The sequence below is a fragment of the Echiichthys vipera genome (assembly GCF_963691815.1).
Source record: "Echiichthys vipera genome assembly, chromosome: 14".
Lineage (NCBI taxonomy): Eukaryota > Metazoa > Chordata > Actinopteri > Perciformes > Trachinidae > Echiichthys > Echiichthys vipera.
In genome coordinates, this window is record NC_139839.1 from 860,662 (window position 1) to 885,661 (window position 25,000).

The following is a 25,000-nucleotide window of genomic DNA, read 5'->3' on the forward strand; positions in this document are numbered from 1 at the left end:
TGCATTTTGCAGTAAAAATGTTTTTTTTTTCAGACAAAAGGTTCTGATGCAATGAAAACATTACCTTCTCCAGTGAATAGGATGAAACGTACAACAATGGGAGACATCTTACCCCGCTCAGCTCAGCTCTTCTGTCTCCCTTTGTCCATTCCTTAATTCCTCCTTGAGCATTTTCCTCCACTTGATGTGAAAAGGGGCTAAAAAGACAAATAAAAAAAGTAAATAGTAGTAAAATAGTCTCTTTTTTAAGAATTTTAAGCAGAAAAAACATGATTTTATTAAGTAAGTTAGTTCTAATTCTGCAGCACAAAGTATGCTCCGAGAGTCAGAGTGCAACTGTGACTTACCTGGTGATGTTCAAAGGTGATGATGAATGTCCTTGTTATGTATTTATTTGTTCACTTACATTAGAGAACTCACCTGCCGACTCCATGAGCAACCCCACCGCTCTGCCGCCCCTGATTGAGGGCTACGGACGCAAACGGAAAAAGAGGACAAGCATCGAAACAAACATCAAGCTGACTCTGGAGAAAAGATTCCTCGATGTGAGTTCAAGACTCAATCATCAATATTAATACAGTTTTAAAGTGATATACTGTTCAGACCAGAGCTTTTTTGTGTTTAAACAGAAAAGTTGTTCCGCGTTATAAAATCGCTTAAGTTCAAGGTCAAATTTAATTAGAGAGCGCTCTAAAAAGCGTTCCTCACAACAACCTTGGAGAGGGACCAAGGACTGAGCCTTGAGGGACTCCTTGTGAGAGATGCAAGGTAGAGGATGAGAAGGTCCTGTCCATAGATGGTATAATAGAGATGCTCGAGCTACCGTTACGTCACCCGTTGGTTTGTAGACTACCGTTTTGACCATATTTGGATAAGATAGTATATATACATTTATATATATATATCCTTAGCGCCGTCGCCATCGGCTGCTAAGGAGATTAGTTATCCACCTTAAAAACTTCCCGTGCAAACATTTAAAGAAGGAAATCATGAACACTATGTTTTGTTTTTAAGAACCCCAAGCCCAACTCCGAGGAGATAACCCTGATCTCAGAGCAGCTCTCCATGGAGAAGGAGGTGGTTCGAGTTTGGTTCTGTAATCGGCGTCAGAAGGAGAAGCGGATCTACTGCCCGGTGACAAGTTTATCGGTCAAGTCGCACAGCTACAACTCCAGAATGGTTAGTCTGAAACAGCAACCGCTTTCACTTAGAAACACAAAATACTATTCTAACGTCAGGCCCCATAATTTGTCTTTATCTCCTACATCTTCACACTGTTTCAGGCCTCAGCATCCAGATCCTACAGCCCTCTGGCTTCAGGCGGAGGCAAGTGGCGTTTCCTGCATTCAAACGTATTGATAAAGTTCATTCTGTATGTACATATAATAATAATAATAAAATGTTTTGACCTTTTCCTTCCAGTTTCCTCAAATTCCTCCCCAAACAGTGTAAGCCGTGAAGCTTCTCCCAATGGTCTGTCCACAGCCTCCATCCCTTTAACGTCTCAGGTCAACCCAGCCTCCTACAGCGCGCCAGGGTAAGAAACACGGATGTACATGGATCACAACTGGGTACTGGATCTCAAAATGGCCCTCATTCAGTTCAGTGTGGACTGCTCAGTAGTGTTTGTCCTGCTGGCCCCGCGCTCGGCTCCAGAAAAGTTTCACAAATATAAAAATTCCCAATAGAAAGAGTCACAAAGAACCTTGTCACTCTTACAATGTTTAATGCTTTTTGGGCTGCATTCTTATTTTCAGTACCGCGAGTTACCACTGGAAAAGATCGGCAGCAAAAAATGGACGTAGCATCTCTGTTGAGGTCCGTTCTCTCCACTTGATCCAGTCGTCCTCGCCTACTGGAGTCTCCATCTTGTCAGATTTTGACTCCGCCTCATTTCGTCTTACCAATAAAGGGCATGTATGTGACGTTGGGGGGAGGGAGATACGTCCATCTGGCTGACGTTTACCTCCGAAGGGCGGTGAAGGCCAGAGGCTAGCTGTCACTCAAGAGGCCACGCCCCTAATTATTCATACATTTTAACCTCCAATAAAATAAAAACTAGGCTGGTACAAAAAATTCATCTCGATCAGTGTTGTCATGGAGATATGACCTTTTTTGTCCCAGGCCTTAAACAGGTTTAATGATGCTGTGTAAACGGCCTGTTTAACATGGGGGTCAATGAGAAACCTGCCCCTAGTGGACACTCAGAGAACTGCAGTTTTCGCACTTCCCTATTTGTTCAACCAGGAAGTCGCTGTGGTTAGGGAGCGACCCCTTTCTTATCACACATCCACCAAACACCCATGAAGGCTGACTCCGTTGTGTTCTCTCTGGCGCCACCTTTGGTGATACACGGTCATTGCAGGCCTGTTTTCGGAGCTCACTTTCACTTTCATCATCAACAGTTTGTTCAGCCAAAGTAGCTGTTTACTCTCAACGCTAGCAGAGACCGGAAAAATCAGTACGCCGCTTTACACACAAGTAGCGATGTGACGTTTGCTAACGAAGCGGTTCTTTTTGAAAGGCTCTTTGGTACGAACGAAGGGAATCGAGTCACACTTACAGTAAGAGCCGTTGTTTGTATCGTTGTGCCTTAATTTCACTACTTATCCTCTCTGACCTGCTTTTAGGGCACTTCTGCTTCCGTTATTGACACTTTAATCCAATATTCCTGCTCAAATTCCTGCAGAAATGCAAAACAACTCAAAAAATAGATGCAAACTTACCACAGAGACTCAAGTTCCTACAATGAGACGCAAAACAACTAAACATTGATGCAAAATTACTACAAAAAGATACGAAATGACTAAAAATGTGCGTGCACGATGCCTGATTGATATTCGCAGATAAATTGTAACCCCCTAAAAAAAAGTATTAAAAAAACAAACAACGAGCGGCTGTTTTGAGCAGCTCTCTGAAAGGAAACAGAGCCGTGAGAAACACAGGTGGGCAGGAGAGCGAGTCTGTTGCGTTAGCTCCAAACAGCCTCCTCTGGCGGTCCGATCACAGCTGGGTGATGGAAAACACGTGACGACCTGTGAGCCCCTCGTTCATAAACAGGCAAATGCAAAAGGCTTTCAACGGCGTCTCATCTCATCTCATCTTCATCCGCTTATCCCGGGTCGGGTCTCGGGGGCAGCAGTTTTAGCAGGGGACCCCAAACTTCCCTTTCCCGGGCCACATTAACCAGCTCTAACTGGGGGATCCTGAGGCGTTCCCAGGCCAGTGTGGAGATCTAATCGCTCCACCTGGTCCTGGGTCTTCCCCGAGGCCTCCTCCCAGCTGGACGTGCCTGGAACACCTTCCTAGGGAGGCGCCCAGGGTTCATCCTTACCAGATGATCCTGAACCACCTCAACTGGCTCCTTTCAACGCAAAGGTGCAGCGGCTCTACTCCGAGTTCCTCACGGATGCTGAACTTCTCCCCCTCTCTCTAAGGGAGACTCCAGACCCCCTCCTGAGAAAACACAGTTCACACGCTTGTACTCGCGACCTGGTTCTTTGGGTCCTGACCTGGACCTGGTTCTTTGGGTCCTGACCCAGCTTTCATGACCACAGGTGAGGGTAGGAACGAAGATTGACCGGTAGATCCAGAGCTTTGCCTTCCTCAGCTCTCTTTTCGTCACAACGGTGCGGTAGAGCGACTGCAACACCGCCCCGCTGCTCCGATTCTCCGGCCAAACTCACGCTCCATCGTCCCCTCACTCGTGAACATGATCCCGAGGTCCTTGAACTCCTTCACTTGGGGTCAGGACTCATTCATTTCAACGGCGTATTCCCCCTTAATCAGCGACACACAGTTACTTCACATTCATCTAAACGTAAATCTTCCAGATTCTGACTTTAACGACACCTGAGTAAATGTATTCGTATCACTTCTCTTCCAGGTCCTGGTACCGCGCATGGACTCCTGCAGCGTACCATCACTGAAAAACACAAACTGCTTTTGAAGATTGTTTTGTTCATACACTGAAGACGCGTGACGGAGTGACACAACCATACCTGTTATGAACAGGGTTACGAACTCATGAGACAAAACAGCAGAGGACTGCAAACACACACACACACACACACACACACACACACACACACACCACACCACACCACACCACACCGCTGTTAGGACGGCCTCGGGCTGTTTGACTTGTGTTCTTGTGACTCTTCGCTGTGCATAGAAAGAGGAAGAAAACACAGAAAAACACACCTGACAATCACAAACACTAGAGGGAATTCGCATGTTCAGGCCCGTTTGGCTCAGATAGACCGTTGTGTGCCGAGCTGTTCCCCCTTTTCCTTCTGCCATCTTCACGCTGAGCCGCATTGACCCCAGGTGTTGCTGTTATTGTACGTCTTCATGTTCATTATTGTAGTTAGCGTCGCCTTTGTGAATTTGATTCAAACCCATTTTGCGTAGCCTGTCTAAATAAACATGCAGTGGATATTAGGAATTTCATAGAACTGCATGTTCCTTTAAATGTCGAGACTTATATCAGTGACCAGAACGGCTTTTGATGCGTTTTCTTAGTTTGTTAAAAGATAGATTTGTTGTATTAAACTCGGGTCTACGGCTGCAGCCAGCGATTCTTTTCATCATCTCTTAATCCGCCAATTATTTTCTAGATTCATCCATCGGGAAGTTTCTCCTGTTGCGTCCAAAACCAACAGATATTCAGTTTGATATGATCCAAAACCATTTTTACTGTTGCATGAAACGTTGCTAGAATCGATAATCAAAATATTTTTATTATTTTTCCTTATGATTCGGCTTCATTGTGGTCTCATTATCGCAGATTTGGCGGCCGTTTCTATCCGCCTCGATGACAGCAAAGACAGATGACGTAAGAAACATGATCAGACAAAAAAACACGTAGATTTTCGCTGACCGTAAGTACCTCAGTTAATCGCCGTAGCGACGCCACGTGAAAATGCCGCGACCGCAGCTGTGTTTCCCTTCAACTGTCGAGCAAACCTTTGAAATGTCGCAAAACTAGAAATTTAAATTAAGGTGTGTTTCCGTGAAGTGGTTCGGAGCAAATACACGGGGCTGCGTATTTTCATCATAAGTGGTTGCTAAAGGCTACGTGCAGCTCTACCCCGTCGCTAGCATGGCGAGATGGCTAACCGGAAACGAAAAGAGACGCCTCGCTCATCTAACCGCGTCTACACGAGAGAGAATTTGTTTTAATCGTTAACGTAGGATAGTATTGTCCATGTTTCACGCTGCCCGGAGGCGAAGACTCGAAATGAGAATAGACGCCGAGAGCGGAAACAGTTGGTTAGCAATGCGCGTTAAACGTTCGCTACGTCAGAGCTAATTCGTCAGAGGCGTTTCCGTGTCCCCTTCAGCGCATCAATTGTATTTTCGATCAAGGCGAAAACCACCTCGAGCGAGTGATAAAAATCTTTGCATCAGCTTTTTTCTCACATCTTCAAACATGTGTTTAAACACAGCTGTCGTCTTCAACGCAACACTCTCTGGATCCTTTCATCGGCCACTAACTCGTTAATAACTAACTAATATATGCCGTAGCTTTGGGGGCAGCCATTTTTTGTTGCTATCGTACTTTGGCTAATTAAAAAATGGCGTCTTTCTGCAGGTTGTGCCCCGTGTTGCGCTTGAGTCGATTCTCTCGGACCGATCTGTGGACCGCAGAGTTTTAGCTCCAAATGAAACAGGAACAACGTTTGCTAAGGGAAAACCAACCTTGCCATGCGGTGAAGAGTGTGTGAGCTGTGATGCTTGTTTACGACGGACAGTTTGGTTTATTACTCGACTGTTTTCTCCTCCAAAATAAGTTTGACCGCCCTGAGGGTTCGTTTGCAACCGTCTGATCCTCCGCTCGTGTCTCTCGACTCGTCCGACTTCTTCTGAGCGCTGCTGCAGAAACGCTCCTCAGATTTTAACCCAGTACAAAAATCAAACCCAAGATGGAAGGAAATGATATTAAAACACACTTAATTATTATCACTGTTACTCATATAAACTATCACTAGTTTAATAAACTATAACATGTGTAGCTGTATCGTAGCTGCTATTGCCACGACTCATCATTGATCATGTTTGCCACCATAATTATTATCATTTTCATATTCTGTCACCTCAGCTGTGCCTGTTTCTACTGTTCTGTTGTATTAACTGTCTTAACATATACGTCATATTCACATTACTATAAATATTATTATAGTTACTGTTAGGCTTTGCTTGCATCTCTGGAAGTGTGTCTGTCTCTGTCCATCTGTCCGTCTTTCCTCTCTTTCTCTCCTTCTCTTCTCTCTCTCTGGTGCAGACAGATGTCCGTCTTTGTCTCTCTCTCTCTCCTTCTCTTCTCTCTCTCTGGTGCAGACATCTGTCCGTCTTCTCTCTCTCTCTCTCTCCTTCTCTTCCTCTCTCCGGTGCAGACAGATGTCTGTCTTTTCTCTCTCTCTCTCTCTCTCTCTCTCTCTCTGGTGCAGACATCTGTCCGTCTTTTCTCTCTCTCTCTCTCTCCTTCTCTTCCTCTCTCCGGTGCAGACAGATGTCCGTCTTTTCTCTCTCTCTCTCTCTCTCTCTGGTGCAGACAGATGTCCGTCTTTTCTCTCTCTCTCTCTCTCTCTCTCTCTCTCTCGTCCTCTCTCTCTGGTGCAGACATCTATCCTTCTTTTCTCTCTCTCTCTCTCTCTCTCCTTCTCTTCCTCTCTCTGGTGCAGACAGATGTGCGTCCTCCACAGAGCTGGGTCTGTCTGACGTTCCTGTCTGTTATAGTGAAGGTTTTCATTGCCACCGTACTCTACGGGGGAATTGTTGGGTCTCTGTAGATCATAAATAAGTCATAGAGTGTGGTCTTTACCTGCTCTGTAAAGTGTCCTGAGATCACTTTTGTTATGATTTGACACTATAAATAAAATTGAATTGAATTGAATTGAAATTAAAATGCCCTGAAAAGAACGTTTTCTAACAAAATTAGAACTGTTTTGGTTGTATTTCTGTATTCCTCTTGTTTTTGTCCTTGCTTTGTTCGTTGGGCTGAAGCGGGCGGGGCTCAGGTGGAAAAAGATGATGTCACAGTCCTGACAAAGAAGATTAGATTCATTTAAAACCAACAATGTGTGAGTCGGCTCCTAATGATCTTAATATCTCCCTGCCCTGTCTGTGCCCCCTCTGCTCTTACTTTAGATATAGTTACTCAGGCACTGCAGGTGTGAGCTTCTCTAACAGAGGCCAACGTTGAATTTGTCGGGAACTACTTTCAGCTGCGGATAAATACACATTCCCAGAGCTGCAGTGAGTATTTCCTGCAGCAGGACAGTCTGTGGGAGGAATAATATCAGGCTTTACGCGGACAGTACTTGCTGGTAGATCTGTTCATTGCTGGTTTTGTTGTTTTCATGTTGACAGAAAGTCAAATGCATTGAGCTGTTTGTGATGAGATGAGAGGAAATGTTGACCTCTGCTGGTCCGAACCAGCTGCTGCTTCTCTCTGTTTACTTTGTCTCTGATTTCCTGCTGTAGCTCGTTGTTCTGTTAATTAAGACTCATTAAAAAAACGCCCCTCAGACCCCATGGATGGATTACTGAGCGGGCCACTGGGCACAGACACAAATGACCCAAAATGACCACAAAGAGACTTAAAACAACCACAACACTACTTAAGATAGATGCAAAAACAACCACAAAAAGATGCAAAACAGATAAGAATAGATGGAAAACTACCAAAAGATCATGCAAAACGAATATATCTATGGGCATGACTAAAACAAAAAGATGCAAAACAGATAAGAATAGATGGAAAACTACCAAAAGATCATGCAAAACGACTCTATCTATGGGCATGACTAAAACAAAAAGATGCAAAACAGATAAGAATAGATGGAAAACTACCAAAAGATCATGCAAAACGACTCTATCTATGGGCATGACTAAAACAAACGGATGCAAAACGACCTCAGAGACTCAAATTCCCACAGAAACGCAAAACATCTCAAAATTAATGCAAAACTTCCACAGAGATGCAAAACGACCACTAAAAATGAGAAAGAGACTCAAAAGAGACTCAAACGAAAAAGAACAAAAAATTGATGCAAAATGACTGAAAAGTCGAAAAATGACTAAAACAATATGTGCAAAATGACCAGAGACTCAAAAATCATTCAAAGATGCAAAACAACTAAAACTGATGCAAAATGACCAGAGACTGAAATTCCTACAGACAAGAAAACTCAAAATGACCACAAAAACTCAAAATGACCACAAAAACTCAAAATGACCACCAAAAATGACTAAAAACAATACGGGTAAAATGACCACAGAGACTCAAATTCCTACAAACGAAAAAAACAACTTAAAATTGATGCAGAACTTTCACAAATACATGCAAAATGACTCAAAATGACCCCAAAAAGATGCAAAACTACTAAAAACAGATGTAAAATGACTAAAAATAGATGTAAAATGACTAAAAATAGATGCAAAATTACCACAAAAAGATGCAAAACGACTAAAAATGATGCAAAATGACTCAAAATGACCCCAAAAAGATGCAAAACGACTAAAAATAGATGCAAAACGACTAAAAATAGATGTAAAATGACTAAAAATAGATGTAAAATTACCACAAATAGATGCAAAATGACTAAAAATAGATGCAAAACAACTAAAAATAGATGCAAAATGACTAAAAATAGATGCAAAACAACTAAAAATAGATGCAAAATGACTAAAAATAGATGCAAAATTACCACAAAAAGATGCAAAACAACTAAAAATAGATGCAAAATGACTAAAAATAGATGCAAAACAACTAAAAATAGATGCAAAATGACTAAAAATAGATGCAAAATTACCACAAAAAGATGCAAAACTACTAAAAACAGATGCAAAACGACTAAAAATAGATGTAAAATGACTAAAAATAGATGCAAAATTACTAAAAATAGATGCAAAACGACTAAAAATAGATGCAAAATTACCACAAAAAGATGCAAAACAACTAAAAATAGATGCAAAACGACTAAAAATAGATGCAAAATGACTAAAAATAGATGCAAAACAACTAAAAATAGATGCAAAATGACTAAAAATAGATGCAAAACAACTAAAAATAGATGCAAAATGACTAAAAATAGATGCAAAATTACCACAAAAAGATGCAAAACAACTAAAAATAGATGCAAAATTACTAAAAATAGATGCAAAACGACTAAAAATAGATGCAAAATGACCCCAAAAAGATGCAAAACGACTAGCAAATGTGTAACAAATGTGAATGACCACAAAGAGACTTAAAGTCCTACAGACGAAAAAACAACAAAAAATTGATGCAAAACGACTAAAAGTCGAAAAAAATCACAAAACTCAAAATATGTGCAAAATGACCAGAGACTCAAATTCCTACAGACAAAACTTTATCAAAAAGATGCAAAACTTTATCAAAAAATGCAAAACTTTATCAAAAAGATGTAAAATGAGTAAAAAAAAGATGCAAAACTTTATCAAAAAATGCAAAACTTTATCAAAAAGATGCAAAACAGCAAAAAAAAGATGCAAAACTTTATCAAAAAGATGTAAAATGAGTAGAAACCTTGTTCTTCGTTGGAGGCGTCCGTGTCCAGGGGCTCGTCTCCTCATCTGTCCACGCCTAAAGTCTGCGCTGCGTTTGTTGTTGTTGTTGTTGTTGTTGTTGTTTAGATGCTTTAAAATTATAACCTCTGTGTTTTGAGTGTCCATTGTATATTTGATCTTAGAGAAATGTTTTGCAGTGGAAGGAAACTCTAATGAAACAGGATGTGATGCGACAGCAGGTGCTTTTAAACGCGTGTGTGATCTCATTGATGCTTTTGTGTCTTTACCTCTAAGTAACTTTACTTCCTGTCATTAAACAGATGAGCGCCGTCTCCCGCTTTCACGCTTTTTTATTGCTTCTAAACGATGCAAAGAGAAAAATCCAGCTGTGTTCGGAGGTCAAAGTTCATACAGAACTATAATTTCTGTCTTTCTGTGCATCGGTTATGAAAATGTCACTTAAGTAAAAGTAGAAATAATGTAAAAATACAGTTAAAAGGAGAATAATTAGCATTAAAATAGACTTAAGCAGCTGTTTCTGCATGAAACTACATTATAGTGCATTAAAAACATGTGTTAATGTTTAAATGCTGCTTATAAAATGCTAAACTGACATAAAAGTGCTTTTTTTGGGGTGAAATACATTTTCTCACTCGTTTTAATTGTTAATAAATAACTTATCACATAATTCTGCCTATTTTACAAAGTCTGAAAATGCAAAAGATGTTTGTTTGCCTCACAGGCTTCGTGTAGATGGATTAAACGGATGCATTTATGTCACTTTAATACAAAAACATACAGCATTTTGTTGGTTTTTCAGAATTTTACCCATTAAATCGGCTTAAAAACAAGTTGGAAATATAAAGAGGGGAAGCTGCGCTCTTTCATCTGACGTGAAGAATCTTAACGACAGCAAAAAAGTCCCAGAGCGCTGAACTGAACGCCCTCACAGACGCATTCAGACTCATTAATATGAAATAAACTAATGAATAAGCACCAAACTGAGCTGAGACGCCGAGTGTTGTGAGGAAGCAGTAACCAAGGAGACACAGTCCCACAGTATGTACACGTTTAATGATAAAAGAGTATTAAAACACGACAGAATGAGTGGATTAGTCATAAAAAAAGTCTCCATGCAGACGTATTTCTCTGTAATAAAAGAAGAAGAAGGCTTCACTCGTCTGTTTAGTGCCCTGGATGAGAAGAGGTCCGTTGCAGCGTTGCGTCCCTTGTCGTCTGTGTTCGGTTCCCGGTTTTGCTCGTGCTTCAGATTTCTTTGAACCTGGAATGAAAACAGATTTGAGGATCAGACATTTATAATGCAATCCAGATGAAATAACCCTGTTTAACGGCTGCATTTTGTCCCTAAAGGGATAGTTTGACGTTTTAGGAAATACAGTTGCTGTTGAGTTCGATGAGAAGAGTTTAGCTTAGTTCAGCGTAAAGACTGGAAACAAGGAAACAATCAGCCAACGTTAAAAAAACCTCCAAAGATCACTAATTAAAATGTCTCATCTTGATCAAAGTGCAAGTGCGGTGGAAATGGACCCCGTGGTCTTTTACGGCACAAAAATACCTCAAATAAATCCTGGAGACTGTTTTCAAAGCGTCTTTTTTAACCACTAATGCTGCTGAAAATAACAGCAAACCCCTGCAGCAGCATGAGAAGAGTCCCTACACACACACACACACACACACACACACACACAAACACACACACAAACACACACACACACAGGAGAAGAGTCCCTACACACAACAAAGCATCAACAGTGTCGACAGATCATCCAGACAAGTCGATCAGCGAATACACTGGAGTTCAGATGAAGGAGGAGAGTTTTGATCTGAACTCCAGTGCTTCCAGTCATCGGCTTGTCTGGACGACCTGTGAACATGGACCTGCTGGTAAAGCACAGACTTGTTAAACAGTCTTTTTTAATAAACTCCAGGTTCACTAACTACACTGTTGGTGCTTTGTTGTGTGTAGGGACTCTTCTCATGCTGCTGCAGAGGTTTGCTGTTATTTTCAGCAGAATTAGTGGTTAAAAAAGACCTTTGAATGCCTTCACCGTGCTGCCCCGAGCTAACCACTGTTAGCCCTTTGGGGCTGTTAGCGTCTCTCCGAGCGTTCTCTAAACATCTCATCTTCAACCTCTTGACTAGACTGCGCTGTTCTGCTCATTCTCCATATTCAACCTTTAATCTATAAAGACACAGGAACGTTAAATGATCTTTGGACCATTTCTTAATAAACAACAGGAAGATAAAACCAACACTAAGCAGCGTGTTTAGCGGCGTAACAGTTAAATAATATGTCCCGTCTCAAGAGCTCAGCACTGCACTTCCTGTGGTCCTCAGAGATACACCCGCCACGTGTGAAGTCGACCGGATTGACAGACTTAATCTCAGATGACTTCCTGAAATGGATGTAAATAAAGGAAATGGCAGCGGTTTCTTTATCCTGCAGCTGTCGGAGAAACTCACCCTCTGGCACGAGTGGCGCGTCCACACCAACCCTGAGCTTCTTTGTAAACGAGCCTGGACAAAAACTAAAGGACAAACAAACAAACGACGTGTCATTGAGGGAACGAGCTGGAACGAGCTGCTGTGAGATTAAAGATGTCAGGGGACAGATAACAGAGGTGTTTCTGACCAGGCAGGCCAAGACGTCGGCAGAGATGAGCATGTAGAAGACGTTGTTCCAGCCGGTGGGAGAGATGACGCCGGCTAACAGAGGACCTATCGCGGCTCCTGCAGAGAACACACCAGCGTCACGGACTGCTCCTCTTTTACCGTCAAACATCAGACTTTTACACTTTTAAATGCATTTCACAGAAAACATAAAAGGGGTTTTACAGGAGTGATGAAAAACCACTTGATACAGACCTATTGAACCGGTCCCGTCAATGATTGCCGTCACCGTTGACAACGCCCTGGAGTTCCCTCTCAGACTCTCGTGCGTTCCCTGTCGACACAAAAGACTAAAGTGTCACCGTCAAATTATCCTTAAAGAACCAAAAGTTAAAGTCATTATGCAGAATACCATATATTATAACTATCGATGCATTAATGTGTTCATCACTTTAATGCTGCAGCGGGTAAAAGAGAGAGAGGGGGGGGGGGGGTTATTCTTTAATAATGCATCATCAGTTATTCAGGCAGGTGAGGAGGTGAGGAGGACATGACCCTCTGTGGGGGTCCGGGGGCCGGCTCCCATGTAAGAACATTTAGCATATTTCATATTTAAAAGCAACTGATGCATTTAAAGAGAAAAATCAAGCAGCATTAAAAGACAGTAGTCATGACCCTCCATGCTTGCTGTGCGTGTAACGTAACTGTGGCACCAGTCAGACACTGTTCGCTGGTTTGATCCCTATCTGGACGGATCTGGTCCACTGCAGTTTCAGGTCTTTTCGTGGAGCTTTTATTTGGTGATCACCGACGAAGTGCAAGTCGAGTTTATTTACAAACTTTTAAGAATGTACAAGTGAAATTTCATATCTGTACATGAACATTTACTCGTCACATTAGTAAAAATAAGTGACCTCGATGAGAGAAAGCAGTCAGAACGTTTGGGCGACGCTCAGCCGGAGCGGCTCAGGTGGTTTACTTAAAAAAGTTTTTCTCCCTCAGTGATGACGACGCCAAACTAATCTGACTCGTACTCTACGGGGGAATTGTTGGGTCTCTGTAAATCATAAATAAGTCATTGAGTGTGGTCTTTACCTACTCTGTAAAGTGTCCTGAGATAACTTCTGTTATGATTTGACATTATAAATAAAACTGAATTGAATTGAATTGAGTTGAATCAAATTCAGAAGACTTTACGGTTTATTTTGTTAAAACATTTTGTTTTAATGTGCAGGACTGAAATATGGCCGTGGATGTTTTTACAGCATTGATGTTAATGTGGACGACCAGCAGCTCCCAGTGTTTGCGGCGAGGAGATCGGGGCGTCCGTGCAGGCCGGATGTCACCTGGCCACCAACTTAAAATGTTGTAAATAGAGAAGTGTAATTTTCCCTTAAAGCCATGTAATACATAATTAAGAGAGCAGAGGAGCACACGGCTAATTCACCGGTGTTAGCGTCCTTTTGACCACTCTTGATAAATCAGGCTGTTAAAACGATATTTGGCTACAAAGATAAAGAGTTAGACTTTAGTTTTACACCATTAAATATAATAAAAACATTACACCATCATGTATATTTGTATACAGGGTGACGAACTGGAGGAAAGATCATTTTAAAAGAAGTTTGTTCCCTCAGCGCTAAACAGAAATATGTCGATCATGGCTGTGTGCGGTCTAAATGTCTATACGTTGTTCTGGGGATATGTGGGAAGAGCGTGAGGGTGTGTTATCTGTACATGATGTCCAGGCGTTGTGCCTTTTTTTAAAAGTATGCTGCCATGGAAAAGAGAACGCACTTGTGTGAAAACGATCTCCTGACCTTTATTTGTAGGTTAAACAGAAAGTTTGATAGAATTGAGCCAAAACCTGTCGGACTGGAGACACAGAAGAAGTTTGGTTCCCTCAGTGATCAGAAGAATGTGGATCACGGCTGTTTGCTGTCACAGATCCGTTAAACTGGTGAGATAATGGTGTCACTTTTCTCCTGCACTGGACTTGGTCTTTTAATGCGGTTAGTGACGTTCAGACAATGTATTGAAGTGTTTCTGACTTTGGTGATGTTGATAGGATTTTGTGCTGTTTGTGTGTTTATACGTCTGTGTGCTGTTTTTGATTTTATGTGGACCCCAGGAAGATTAGCGACCACATCTGTGGAAGCTAAAGGGGATCTGAATAAAGAAGAGAAAGAGACAGTATGAATGTTTGATAACGTATGTTTCTGTACACGGTCACATTATATAAGAAATGAGACTTGAACGGCACAATCTGCCGCAGAATGAAAAAAGCAAGCCCTTAAAGAGGTTTCCCATGATGCATCAGGTCTTACCAGGTCAGCAGATACAGCAGTAGTGATGAGGGCGTACGGTCCGTTCACCAGGCCTCCGCATAACAGCAGCATACCTACATATGACACAAAACAGATAATAAAGACTAAATACACTGTTTTTCTCACTGTATACAAATAAACTAACTTTTTTTACAGTCATTTTTGTTCATTTTGTACTTAAAAATCATTTTATGAGCAATGCGTTGTCATCACGCACGTCAAAACAACGTCAAAGGCAGGATAAATGTCTTTAAAGTCAAGTTTTTGTGTCACATCGAGACAGAAATCTCCACCTCAGCAGCACCTACGTAAACCAAACTCTCCAGTTTTATTCCTGTCTACAGTCAGAAGGGTTTTCACAGAAGGCTCGGTTCAGATATCGTTCATATTTGGATTTATAGAGCATAAAAACGGGGTGAAAATAGATTTTTTTTCATAGGTATTTTCTGTTTTATGGAGTGATGGAAAGAGATATCCACAATCTTTATCCAACGCTCACAGCTCTGTTCTGGAAATGTATGAAAATTACCCCCTTTTCACATCAAATCAACATTTCAGAGAACTCATATTACAAAGACATCACTGTCTTTATGTCATTACTGAAGCGTTTCATGGTGATAAATGTTAAAAATGTTATTCCTCTGGAACAGTAAACAGTAACCAGAGTTACAGGAAATGCTTTGTGAGCACAGCAGGAAGAAGTTCAAGTGAAAACACTGTCACGTGAAGTTACAGCTGATGATGATGCAACATGTCAGCACCACGAGCGGAGCCTCACTTACGACCGTTATCTGCTCGTCTCAAGGTCCGATCTCAAGGTCACATAAGATAACGTAATAATGATTTAACAGAGCAAATGAAGCCTTTAAACTCACAGCAATTCCGGTCAAAAGCAACTGGACTCGGTTATTTGTCCAGTGGCTTTTGACTGAAATTGCTTTGAGGATAACGACGACCTGGACAAATGAGAACATTGCTGGTTGCAATTATCCATGCGGCAAAGTGTCGCCTTTGCTCCGAGAACAGAGGGGGCAGAACGACATCACAGAGAAAAATGAAATGTTCAGACAGCGAGCTGCACGTCCTGAGCGACGAGGTGCAGAGGCCTTCCTCAGACCTCCAGCAGCAGCAGCTCTCTCTGAAGACGCTTATCATCTCACAGTTTCCCCTCATCTTTGTGGACTTTGTGAACTGTTTGAGCAACGACGCTCATTTGCATCAAAAGGGGCCAATTTGGCACCAAAATCATGCACATTGCCTCATTTAAATATGTGCAAATGCAGGTTTTAAGAGTCAAATTCAAGCACTTTTTGAAGCACTTTAAAGGCACCTACACCAACGATTTTCAGACTCTCTCGTAACTAAACGTTTACAGAATTCATTTATACCCAGAGCATTAAATTCACATTGTCCCTTTGTTTATTTTACTAACTCGGATTGTATGTTTCATGATTACATTTCCAGAGTAAGGGATCAACAGAGGCGTTATCTATCTATGAATGATGAAAACAGAGGTTGTGCAGTACCCCTTTAGTTCTGAGGCTCCTCTCCAAAGCCATGTTGTTTCAGCCCAGGACAAATTTCCTTTGGCACAATAAAGTTTATCTTATCTTAAACCTCAGAAGCTGCTTTTTTAAAACACTTTGGATCATCCGGCGTGAAAAAAGGAAATAAATAAAACAAGAAAGAGGTAAAAAAGTCTTACCGACTGTAGTAGCAATGTTTCTTTGTCCGATGGCGTTGTAGAGGAAAAGCTGGAGCACAAAGGAAACCAATCAGCCGACATCACACATTCAGCTGAAAGTTCAGTTTACAGCTAAAAAAACATCTTTTCGACATCGACACCCGCTGGAAAGCTGATTGATGTGTGTCTGCTTCAATAATAATAATAACGACTTTCACAAAGGTAACAACAGGATGATTCAGACATTAGATGGAAATGTGAAATAGTTTTGGCCCCGAGGAGATGACTCACTTTTTAACGGGTGGTGTTTAAACAATTATTTAAATGCGTTCGACGACACTCACCATTGGAGCAGCGGCGAGCAGCATGACGCCGCACGTCGTCGCTCTCCCGCCCGTGTAGTCAGACACGAGGCCCGCCATGATGCCTCCTGCAGACAGGCAGCACATTCAAGTCAGGTCATGTCTTCTCTCAGCAGGGATTCTCTGCTGTTGCACCATTTCAACTTTAACAGGTCGTTAGGAAGGAGCATAGCATGTTATTAAGAAGTCTCTCGATCGCCCCTGCTCTGACTGTCTGATTTGACTATCTGCTGATATAAACTGTTGTTGCACTGATGGTTATGTTGTGGGAATTTTGGACATTTGTAATTCATAATCATAGTTTTGTCAGGTCAGACGCAGCTCAGTGTCTCCTCCGTCTAACCTTCTTAATGGATAACGCAGATAACTGCCACATGATGGTTGTAATGGCATATTTGTGGACCCAGTGTTAGAGACCTTGGCCTGTGTGGACCCTGTGTTAGAGACCTTGGCCTGTGTGGACCCTGTGTTAGAGACCTTGGCCAGTGTGGACCCTGTTTTAGAGACCTTGGCCTGTGTGGACCCAGTGTTAGAGACCTTGGCCTGTGTGGACCCTGTGTTAGAGACCTTGGCCTATGTGGACCCTGTGTTAGAGACCTTGGCCTGTGTGGACCCTGTGTTAGAGACCTTGGCCTGTGTGGACCCTGTTTTAGAGACCTTGGCCTATGTGGACCCTGTGTTAGAGACCTTGGCCTGTGTGGACCCTGTTTTAGAGACCTTGGCCTATGTGGACCCTGTGTTAGAGACCTTGGCCTGTGTGGACCCTGTTTTAGAGACCTTGGCCTGTGTGGACCCTGTGTTAGAGACCTTGGCCTGTGTGGACCCTGTGTTAGAGACCTTGTGATGAGAGAAGTTCAGAGGGCGATTGTAATGTCTGAGGCAGGTTTTGTTTGGTCTAAGAGCGTCACCCAACCAAGGCTCAGCGCGTTCTGGCTCTTCCTCTAAGGGCGCACTCCCACTGTCCTTCCGCACTGGGCCAAAAACAGGTTTTGCGGGTAAAGCCTAATGCGTTTGACCAGTGGGAGTGCATCCGCTCCGCACCTAGCTGCGGCCAGCTGGCCATCCACGGCCCGTTTGAGAGAGGTGGGCTTTTGTAAAGCATGTTTGCATATGTACTAGCGTGCGCACGTGTAAGAGCACGAGCCCGGGCACGATGCCTACGGCGGCTCTCACGTCATTTCTGTGCGCCTGTCCGGACATAGAAAAAAGAAGGAGGGACCATGCGCGGACATTTAAAATAACGGCGGTGAAAGGTTCACGTTGGTGTGATGCGGAGGTGGAGTGTTTACTGCAGATTTGGTCGATGAAAAGATTCAAAAACAGTCGACAAGACGCACAAAAACTCCGAGGTCTACGGAAAGATCTGGAAACAAAGCCACGCATCGCCATGACGTCATCAATGCGTGTGACGTGTTACGGCGTGATGACGTATAGGCAGCACGAAGCATTCGTGAGGCCCAGGTAGAGTGAGTACAAACGGGCCTGGGCCGCGGGGGGACAAGGACCCTAAAGCACGGGGCACGGGACGGAGGCACAGTGTGCCTTTAGGGTACGTCCACACGATGAAAACATATTCTTAAAAAGTTTTCCATCCACGCAAGAAATTACCGAAGGCACTGGAGTTCAGTTTTAGTGAAGTTCAATAGAACTTTTCGAATATTTCCTTCCATCTCCACCATCATCAACATGACGGGAATCAGCCGAGGCTCAAAACTTACCCACAATTCCTCCAACGTCGAACAGTGTCGACATGTCTCCGGCCTCTTTTGCGTCAAAATGTGCTGAAAATGAGAAACAACAACACTTGATGGACTTTTGAATGATTTGAATAAAACTGTAACACATGTCAGATATTCTCTCTCGTGTGTGTGTGTGTGTGTGTGTGTGTGTGTGTGTGTGTGTGTGTGTGAATACTGACCCACGTTTGAGATGTACAGAGGCAGCCAGTAGAGGAAGGTGTAGCTCACCAGTTTGGCGAACAGCAGACAGAGAGAGAACTCCACCACTCCCTGAGAGAACGGACGCAGGAAACACTCAGCATCTCTCTCTCTCTCTTTCTTCTCTATCTCACTCTCTCCCCTCTTTTTTGATCTCTTTCACCTCCTTTTTCAGTCTCATTCCCTTTCCATCCTCTTCCTAATCTCACCCTCTCTCTCATCACCCCACACTCTGTCTCTCACTCCCTCCCCTTTCTCTTTTCCCCTCACTTTATCCCCTTCTACCCTTTTTCTCTCCTTCTCCCCATCCTTCTTTCTCCCCCGCACACGCTTATCTCCCTCACTTGCTTCTCACTCTTCCACTTTTCTCTCTCGTTCCTTTCCTTCATTCTCTTCACCCCTCGCTCTGTCCCTCTCCACCTCCTCTTTTCCTATCTCACTCACTCCCCCTTCTCTTTTTCCTCACCCTCTCCTCTCTCTTTTCCACTTACTCTATCCTACCCTTTTTGTCTCACTCTCATTCTCCTCATCCCTCTTTCCTTTTTTTCCTCGCCCCCTCTCGCTTTCACCCTCTCTCCCATTTTCCCCTTTTCTCTCTATATGTCTCTCTTCCACCTCTTTCTCCCCTTTCCCTAACTCACTCTCCTCCCTCTTTTTTCCTCCCCCATCTCCTCTCTTTTTCCCTCACTTTCTCCCCTCTCTCCTTTTTCTCTCTCTCATCTCCTCTCACTTTCAACTACTCTCCTCTCCTCCCCCTCTTTCATTCCTTAAAACACCACCAGAGGGAGCCAACGTAAGGAAAAGTCCTACACAGAATCTCTTTAAATCTGCTTAAATTCTTAAAATAAAATGGACCATACTCCTTATTTCTGTTTATAAATAAAGACACATCGCTGGTTAAAGAGAGTTGTCTCCACTCACGGGTATACTGAGAGCTTCACAGAAGCTGATGGCCTCAGTGTGCTCCGCCTCAACAACAACGACGTCCGAAGGCTCAGTGATGATGGCACCGTTGATTGTTCTGTCAACGTGGGACGAGTTCTGCAGGAGAGGCTCCGTCTCGCCGCTCTCCTGTTCGCTCTGACAACACAGAACACACACACACACACACACACACGCATGAGTCAAACCTGTCTTTGTGTATGGATGAATCAGGAAGGGGAATGTTGGTGTTTTCACTCACATGGTGCTGAGGCGGCGTGCAGTTGACGTCTTCAGGTTCTGAATGAGAGAGGACGACATTCAGGTGTGAAAAGAGATTTTATACCGATTAATCAAAAATATATAATCAATACGATTATCAACAGTAAAATAAAGTGCTGCTGGGCCAGACAGAGCTAAAGTTAGCTAACTGTGAGGTAATGGTACTATAGTTCAGTTAAACATCAACCTTTGAGTTAAAGCAAATTAAAACGGTTTACATTACAAACAAGGTCAAGGCGATCAAGCACAATCCTGCAGGTGTGTGTCTAATGCCTCTGTGAAAGGGCTGTGTGTGTGTGTGTGTGTGTGTGTGTGTGTGTGTGTGTGTGTGTGTGTGTGTGTGTGCGCGTGCGCGTGTGAAACTGACTCTCAACGAGGAAGAAGAAGCAGAGGATCCCAGTGGAGGCGATGATGAGTCCGGGGACAATGAAGGACATTCCCCACGCCGAAGACACGAAGACTCCTGCGATGAGGGAACCCAAGATGTTTCCCACTGAGGTGTGGGAGTTCCACACACCCATGATGAACCCACGCCTGGCAATCAAAACACAAGAGCGATTCATTAAAGAAGCAGCTTTGGGCCCTCTGCGGTCTACTCAGTGGTTGGATTGTTTCGTAACTGTATTTAGTTAATATGACTTGTTGAGGCTCATGGAGGAATTGTTGGGTCTCTGTAAATCATAAATAAGCCAGAGTCTGGTCTAGACCGACTCTATATGTAGAGGTAACTTGAGATAACTTTTGTTATGATTTGACACTATAAATAAAATTGACTTCAATTTAAGAGGTTTGACTGTGACATTGAAACAGGAACCTGCTTAAATCTGCACACACTGATGCAAAGTGTCCAGTTTCTTTTACCAATGATGCTGATTTCTTCTCTTCTTATTCAACGCTTGCTCAGAGGGATCTTTGTCTCTGCATGTTCGGTTGTCAGTGAGGTTGAACCCTTGTGCAGTGTTTTGTTCTCTATGTATAAACCCTTTATTACTAAATAGCTATTTGAAAAGAGGTCTTTCTCTACAATCTAGGGAAGACCTCTGAAGCTGTTTTTTATATGTGAAATAGGCTTCGGAGGTCCTACCTTCACATATAAATCTTAGAAAATGTGAGGAAAATCAGGTCCAGAGTTTCTCTTCTACACATGCGGCACACAACCGGAGATTCCAACTTTTTGCGGTGCTCAACCTCTGTAACGTGCTCCTTAATTTCCTTCTCAGAGAACTTTGCTTTTTCCTCCTTCTTCTGTGTCATTTTCCTCACGTCAGTCAACTTAACGTTCTCATTAAGTTAACGTCCTCATTAAGATCCATATTCATGAGCTATTTAACATGTGCCATTTATGGAAGATAGTGGGAGGAAAAGTGGAATGACACTGGGTCCCCGCACAATTCACTGAATTTATCTTTATTTATAAAGGAACGATTGCGTGCAAATGTGCGCCATAAAGTTTAATAAATCTTAAAAAAAATAATTGCGCAGACCATTGGTGGCTTTGTGCATACGCAATGTTTTAGGAAGGATTCTACGCAGACTTTTATAAATGAGGTCCCAGGTCTTTGTACTCTGGAGTTGGCTGGGCAAACCGTTTGATGTCCGGTCTGATTGAATCCAATATTTGTGTTCACACATAAAGTCCCGTCGGTCAATGTCTAGATGATTTCAGGTTTACAGTTCATGTGTGAAAGGAGCTTGAGACATCTGAGCGGACACAATCCTACCTTTTCTGGCCTGAGATTAAAAACTCTTGAGGGGTGGTGTATATTTAAGGGGCAGTTTGGATTTATGATGTCTCGAGTGGTTGAGATAAATTAAACCCAGGACTCACTCTGCTGTCAAAACATGACAAATGTGTGCGAGTGTGAGTCAGCCGGCTACAAAAAAAGCATCTAATGCTGCACCGTCAGCAGGACAATGCCTCTGGTGCACATCGGGCAGTACTCACTTCCCCTTTCCAAACCAGTTGCCGACACAAGCCACCACTGCGGGCCAACCGGTGGTCTGCATGAGCCCGTTCATAACCTGCAGAGTGAAGCAAACAACCTGCGTTAACTTACTGCATCAAAGCCTCTTAACTCTCGTACAACCCTGATTAAAAGAAGGAGAATGAGAGGAGACCAGTGAGCAGTGAGTCTTTACATTCCCACACCGAACCTACATAAGCCCAGACACACTCCTGCAGTCATGTGAGGCAGCTGTGAGTCATATGAGATGTGTGTGAGAAAAGCCTGACTAAGCCACCAGGAGATCTCTGCATTTGTAAAGAGAAGAGAGGATAAATGAGGTCTGCACTGACCCCACAGAGTTCACAGTGATCACACCTGTAATGGGGGTAAAAGGGTTGTTAATCAACACGATACGTCGGGGATTTCTTTATAGCTTCATGTTGTTGCTGCAGTCTTTAAAAAGTTGTTTTCAGGCTCCTGACTTTGATCTCTCTTGTGTCAAAGAGAACCCTTTATTTTCTTACAAATCTACATAATGGGTCTGATGAATGTGCGTTTTTATTATTTATAGAATGAGAAATATTTCGAGTGGCAGTTTCTCGAAGGTCGTTGAGGAATTTGTCTCCAGGGGAGGGTCACGTGATGGGGTGAAGCTCCTCTGACTTCAGAGCTGCACAACACGGACGGTTTAAAACGTGGACGTAGTCTCTTCGCGACATCAGCCATAGATTTCTGAAGAGCTGTCGTGATGCTCGGCGCGGTTTTTGCTATTTGTAGACATCGTATTGGGCTCTGGGGAATTATGACGGGCATGTTTTACAATTTTCTAGCATTTTAGAGTTTAAACAAGTACGCAGGAAAACAACAGTTAGTTGCAGCCTTTAAACACAGGAAGGGAAAGTAGCTTGTGTGCAAAACTGGTGTGGTGTGAGGTCAAAGGGACTGAAGTGGAACAAAACTCTTCTGTATATGCAGTTACTTAGCCTATACCCACACTGAGACCGACATTCAAGCTATATCAGAGTCGAGCGACAAGTGAAACCTGTGTGCCGGCGTGGCTGCACGTTTGTTGGCGAGTCAGCAATAAACAGCTCATCCGATCTCTGTGCTTCTTCCCTCTTTCTGCCCTAATGTGAGTTTGCTGCGTGCAGATTGTGTATGAGGTTTAAAGGGACATTTGAAAAGGTCAATAAAAGGATTGTACCACAAGAGAAAGACAGAGGACAGGATTAAAACCTCTCAATTTGATGGGCACATTGTTTTGTACACACTAACATTTTGGGGAACACTTGCAGGTTTAAAAGTTCAGTTTTGTGTTGTAACTATTTTGTAATGAACAGGAGCTCATCTATCCATGCAGGACTTCGGTGCAGCATCTCCAGCTGTGATGTGGGTTGACAGATACAGTCAGTGAGCAGAGCTGTTGGTCCATGCAGAGATGTGAGACTCCAGTAAAGCTGCACACTTTGTTCACGGCTTAAACAAACAAGATACAAGAACTGTACAACAGTGTCAGTATGACTGTGTCACAGCTGAGTGGGGCATTTCTAAAAGAACACGGATGGAGTCGGCCTTTAGGTTTTTGCTTACCCCAGCCTAGAGAATCGCTATATGTGAGTTTGATCCTCTTTATTCCTACTACGGCTCCACAATTAGCACTTGTAAGCTAATTCGTCTGGACAAGACACTTTATTAGAGGGACAATTCTGCTGATTGTAAGTCTCTACAGGTAGAATAAGGTGGGAGAGTCACTAAGTCACCAAAATAAAAAAGGGCAGCATGAATATGTTATTGTATGTAAATTTCACAGCAATCTGGCAGTTAAGAGTTGGTACATGTTTGTTGTGTGCATGATTGTGGCGCTGGAGGAAAGGTGAGGGGGTCTGCTGCGTTTGCAACCAGTGAGAGAACAAAAGAAACGTTACCTGGATGAAGGCGTAGTACCCTAACGAGTGGATGTTCAAGTAGAAGCCGAGGCCAAACAGACATGTGAACAATCCACTCATCAGCATTCCAAAACTTAGGTAGTACCGCAGAGGGAGGCGCTCTCCGAATATCCCACTGTGAACAACAACAAGTGATTAACACACATGCACACACACACACACACACACACACACACACACACACACACACACACACACACACACACACACACACACACACACACACACACACACACACACACACACACACACACACACACACACACACACACACACACACACACACACACACACACACACACACACACACACACACACACACACACACACACACACACACACACACACTCACACTCACACTCAAGAAGAGACAAAGAACAACGAGGCCCGCAGGCGACAGCGCATACAAACCTGAAAAACATGCCAATGGCATAGGCCACCAGGAAGGAGTTATCCAACACCCCGAACAGCGTCTGATAGTTGTCCTGGTCTGGAGGGAGGACACAGAGGAAACTGTTAGCTTTCTTTATATAAACATTTACAATTATGGATATTTTTTCACACTAGTAGGAGTTGTGCACCATCAGAACCCTTCAGCAGCTTAAGGTGGTTCCTGTGTTTGCTGAAACTTTTTAAAATGGGATTCGAAATGAGGATTACGGGAATGTTGGGAGGACGTGTGCCCAGATGAAAAGCATTCTTACGCCCTATTCACCGTGACTAGCTTCACCTGGGGACCTCTCGTGTTTTGTAATAGTTGTGGAGGTCGTTTGTGATCTTAATCCCGTGTGAATCTGCCATATCCGCAATTTGTCACGTAAAATTCTACCACAGATCATGTGATAATATTGAGGGTCCCTACTAGGGATGGGCGGGATTATTCGATTACCCAAATCCCCGTTGTTGTTGTCACTATTCGGATAAAGGTTCACTATTCGGCTGCGTAGGCTATAACAGAGTGAGGCCTCTACATCTCATATGCAGGAAAAACTCTGTTCCATTGTTTGAACTCATTGTCTACACAGCGGTGAGGCTGCTGTTGCCTTTTCCGCGTGTTCCAAATAAGCCCACATCATTCAGAATACGTTTTCTCAACCCTTGTTGCCGTAGTTTGCAGTGCAGTGGCTTGTACTGAGACTTGATAGCAGTAATCCCCTCGCCGAAGCCTTCCGCAAAATTTGACGGCAGCAAAAAACAGGAGGTTAATTCGTGGCCGTAGAGGCAGACGGTGTCCTTTCTCTCATCTCTGCGCACGACGGCGCTGTGAGAGACTGTGTTGCTCCTCTCAGCTCGCTCCCTGTAACGCTCTTTTAATCGATTTAACAGCACAAAACGGAACCGGTGCATAACTGGAAACACCGAGCCCATCAAAGTGTTCAGCGGGAAGATGAGAGTTATAATAATCGCTAAACGGAGGAGGAGGTAAA

The 25,000-nt window shown here is 43.2% G+C and overlaps 2 protein-coding genes across 4 annotated transcripts in view; one reads left to right on the forward strand and one right to left on the reverse strand.

Annotated features, from left to right (window-relative positions):
* Positions 1-4,600, forward strand: part of pou2f3 (POU class 2 homeobox 3) — a 23,861-nt gene extending 19,261 nt beyond the window's left edge. For both annotated transcript variants that reach the window (XM_083926683.1, XM_083926684.1), the window contains 5 exons: positions 412-545; positions 1,015-1,179; positions 1,284-1,326; positions 1,423-1,537; positions 3,887-4,600. In XM_083926683.1, coding sequence (XP_083782809.1) covers positions 412-545; positions 1,015-1,179; positions 1,284-1,326; positions 1,423-1,537; positions 3,887-3,929 — 500 coding nt within the window. In that variant the 3' untranslated portion in view covers positions 3,930-4,600. The remainder of the gene's footprint in view (positions 1-411; positions 546-1,014; positions 1,180-1,283; positions 1,327-1,422; positions 1,538-3,886) is intronic.
* Positions 4,601-10,637: 6,037 nt separating this feature from the next.
* slc37a2 (solute carrier family 37 member 2) overlaps positions 10,638-25,000 on the reverse strand; it is a gene marked incomplete at its 3' end in the record, with an annotated part of 19,303 nt that continues 4,940 nt past the window's right edge. The window contains exons 4-18 of one of the 2 annotated variants that reach the window (XM_083926467.1): positions 23,985-24,063; positions 23,553-23,688; positions 21,627-21,703; positions 20,049-20,215; positions 19,662-19,699; positions 19,400-19,558; positions 18,460-18,550; positions 18,260-18,322; positions 16,524-16,609; positions 16,201-16,249; positions 14,496-14,569; positions 12,424-12,502; positions 12,191-12,288; positions 12,022-12,086; positions 10,638-10,819 (exon numbers count right to left, since the gene is read on the reverse strand). In XM_083926467.1, the coding sequence (XP_083782593.1) occupies positions 10,804-10,819; positions 12,022-12,086; positions 12,191-12,288; positions 12,424-12,502; positions 14,496-14,569; positions 16,201-16,249; positions 16,524-16,609; positions 18,260-18,322; positions 18,460-18,550; positions 19,400-19,558; positions 19,662-19,699; positions 20,049-20,215; positions 21,627-21,703; positions 23,553-23,688; positions 23,985-24,063 (1,277 nt within the window). Of the gene's footprint in view, positions 10,820-12,017; positions 12,087-12,190; positions 12,289-12,423; positions 12,503-14,495; positions 14,570-16,200; positions 16,250-16,523; positions 16,610-18,259; positions 18,323-18,459; positions 18,551-19,399; positions 19,559-19,661; positions 19,700-20,048; positions 20,216-21,626; positions 21,704-23,552; positions 23,689-23,984; positions 24,064-25,000 lie in introns of those variants that run through there. The other variant, XM_083926468.1, reaches the window with a different exon arrangement.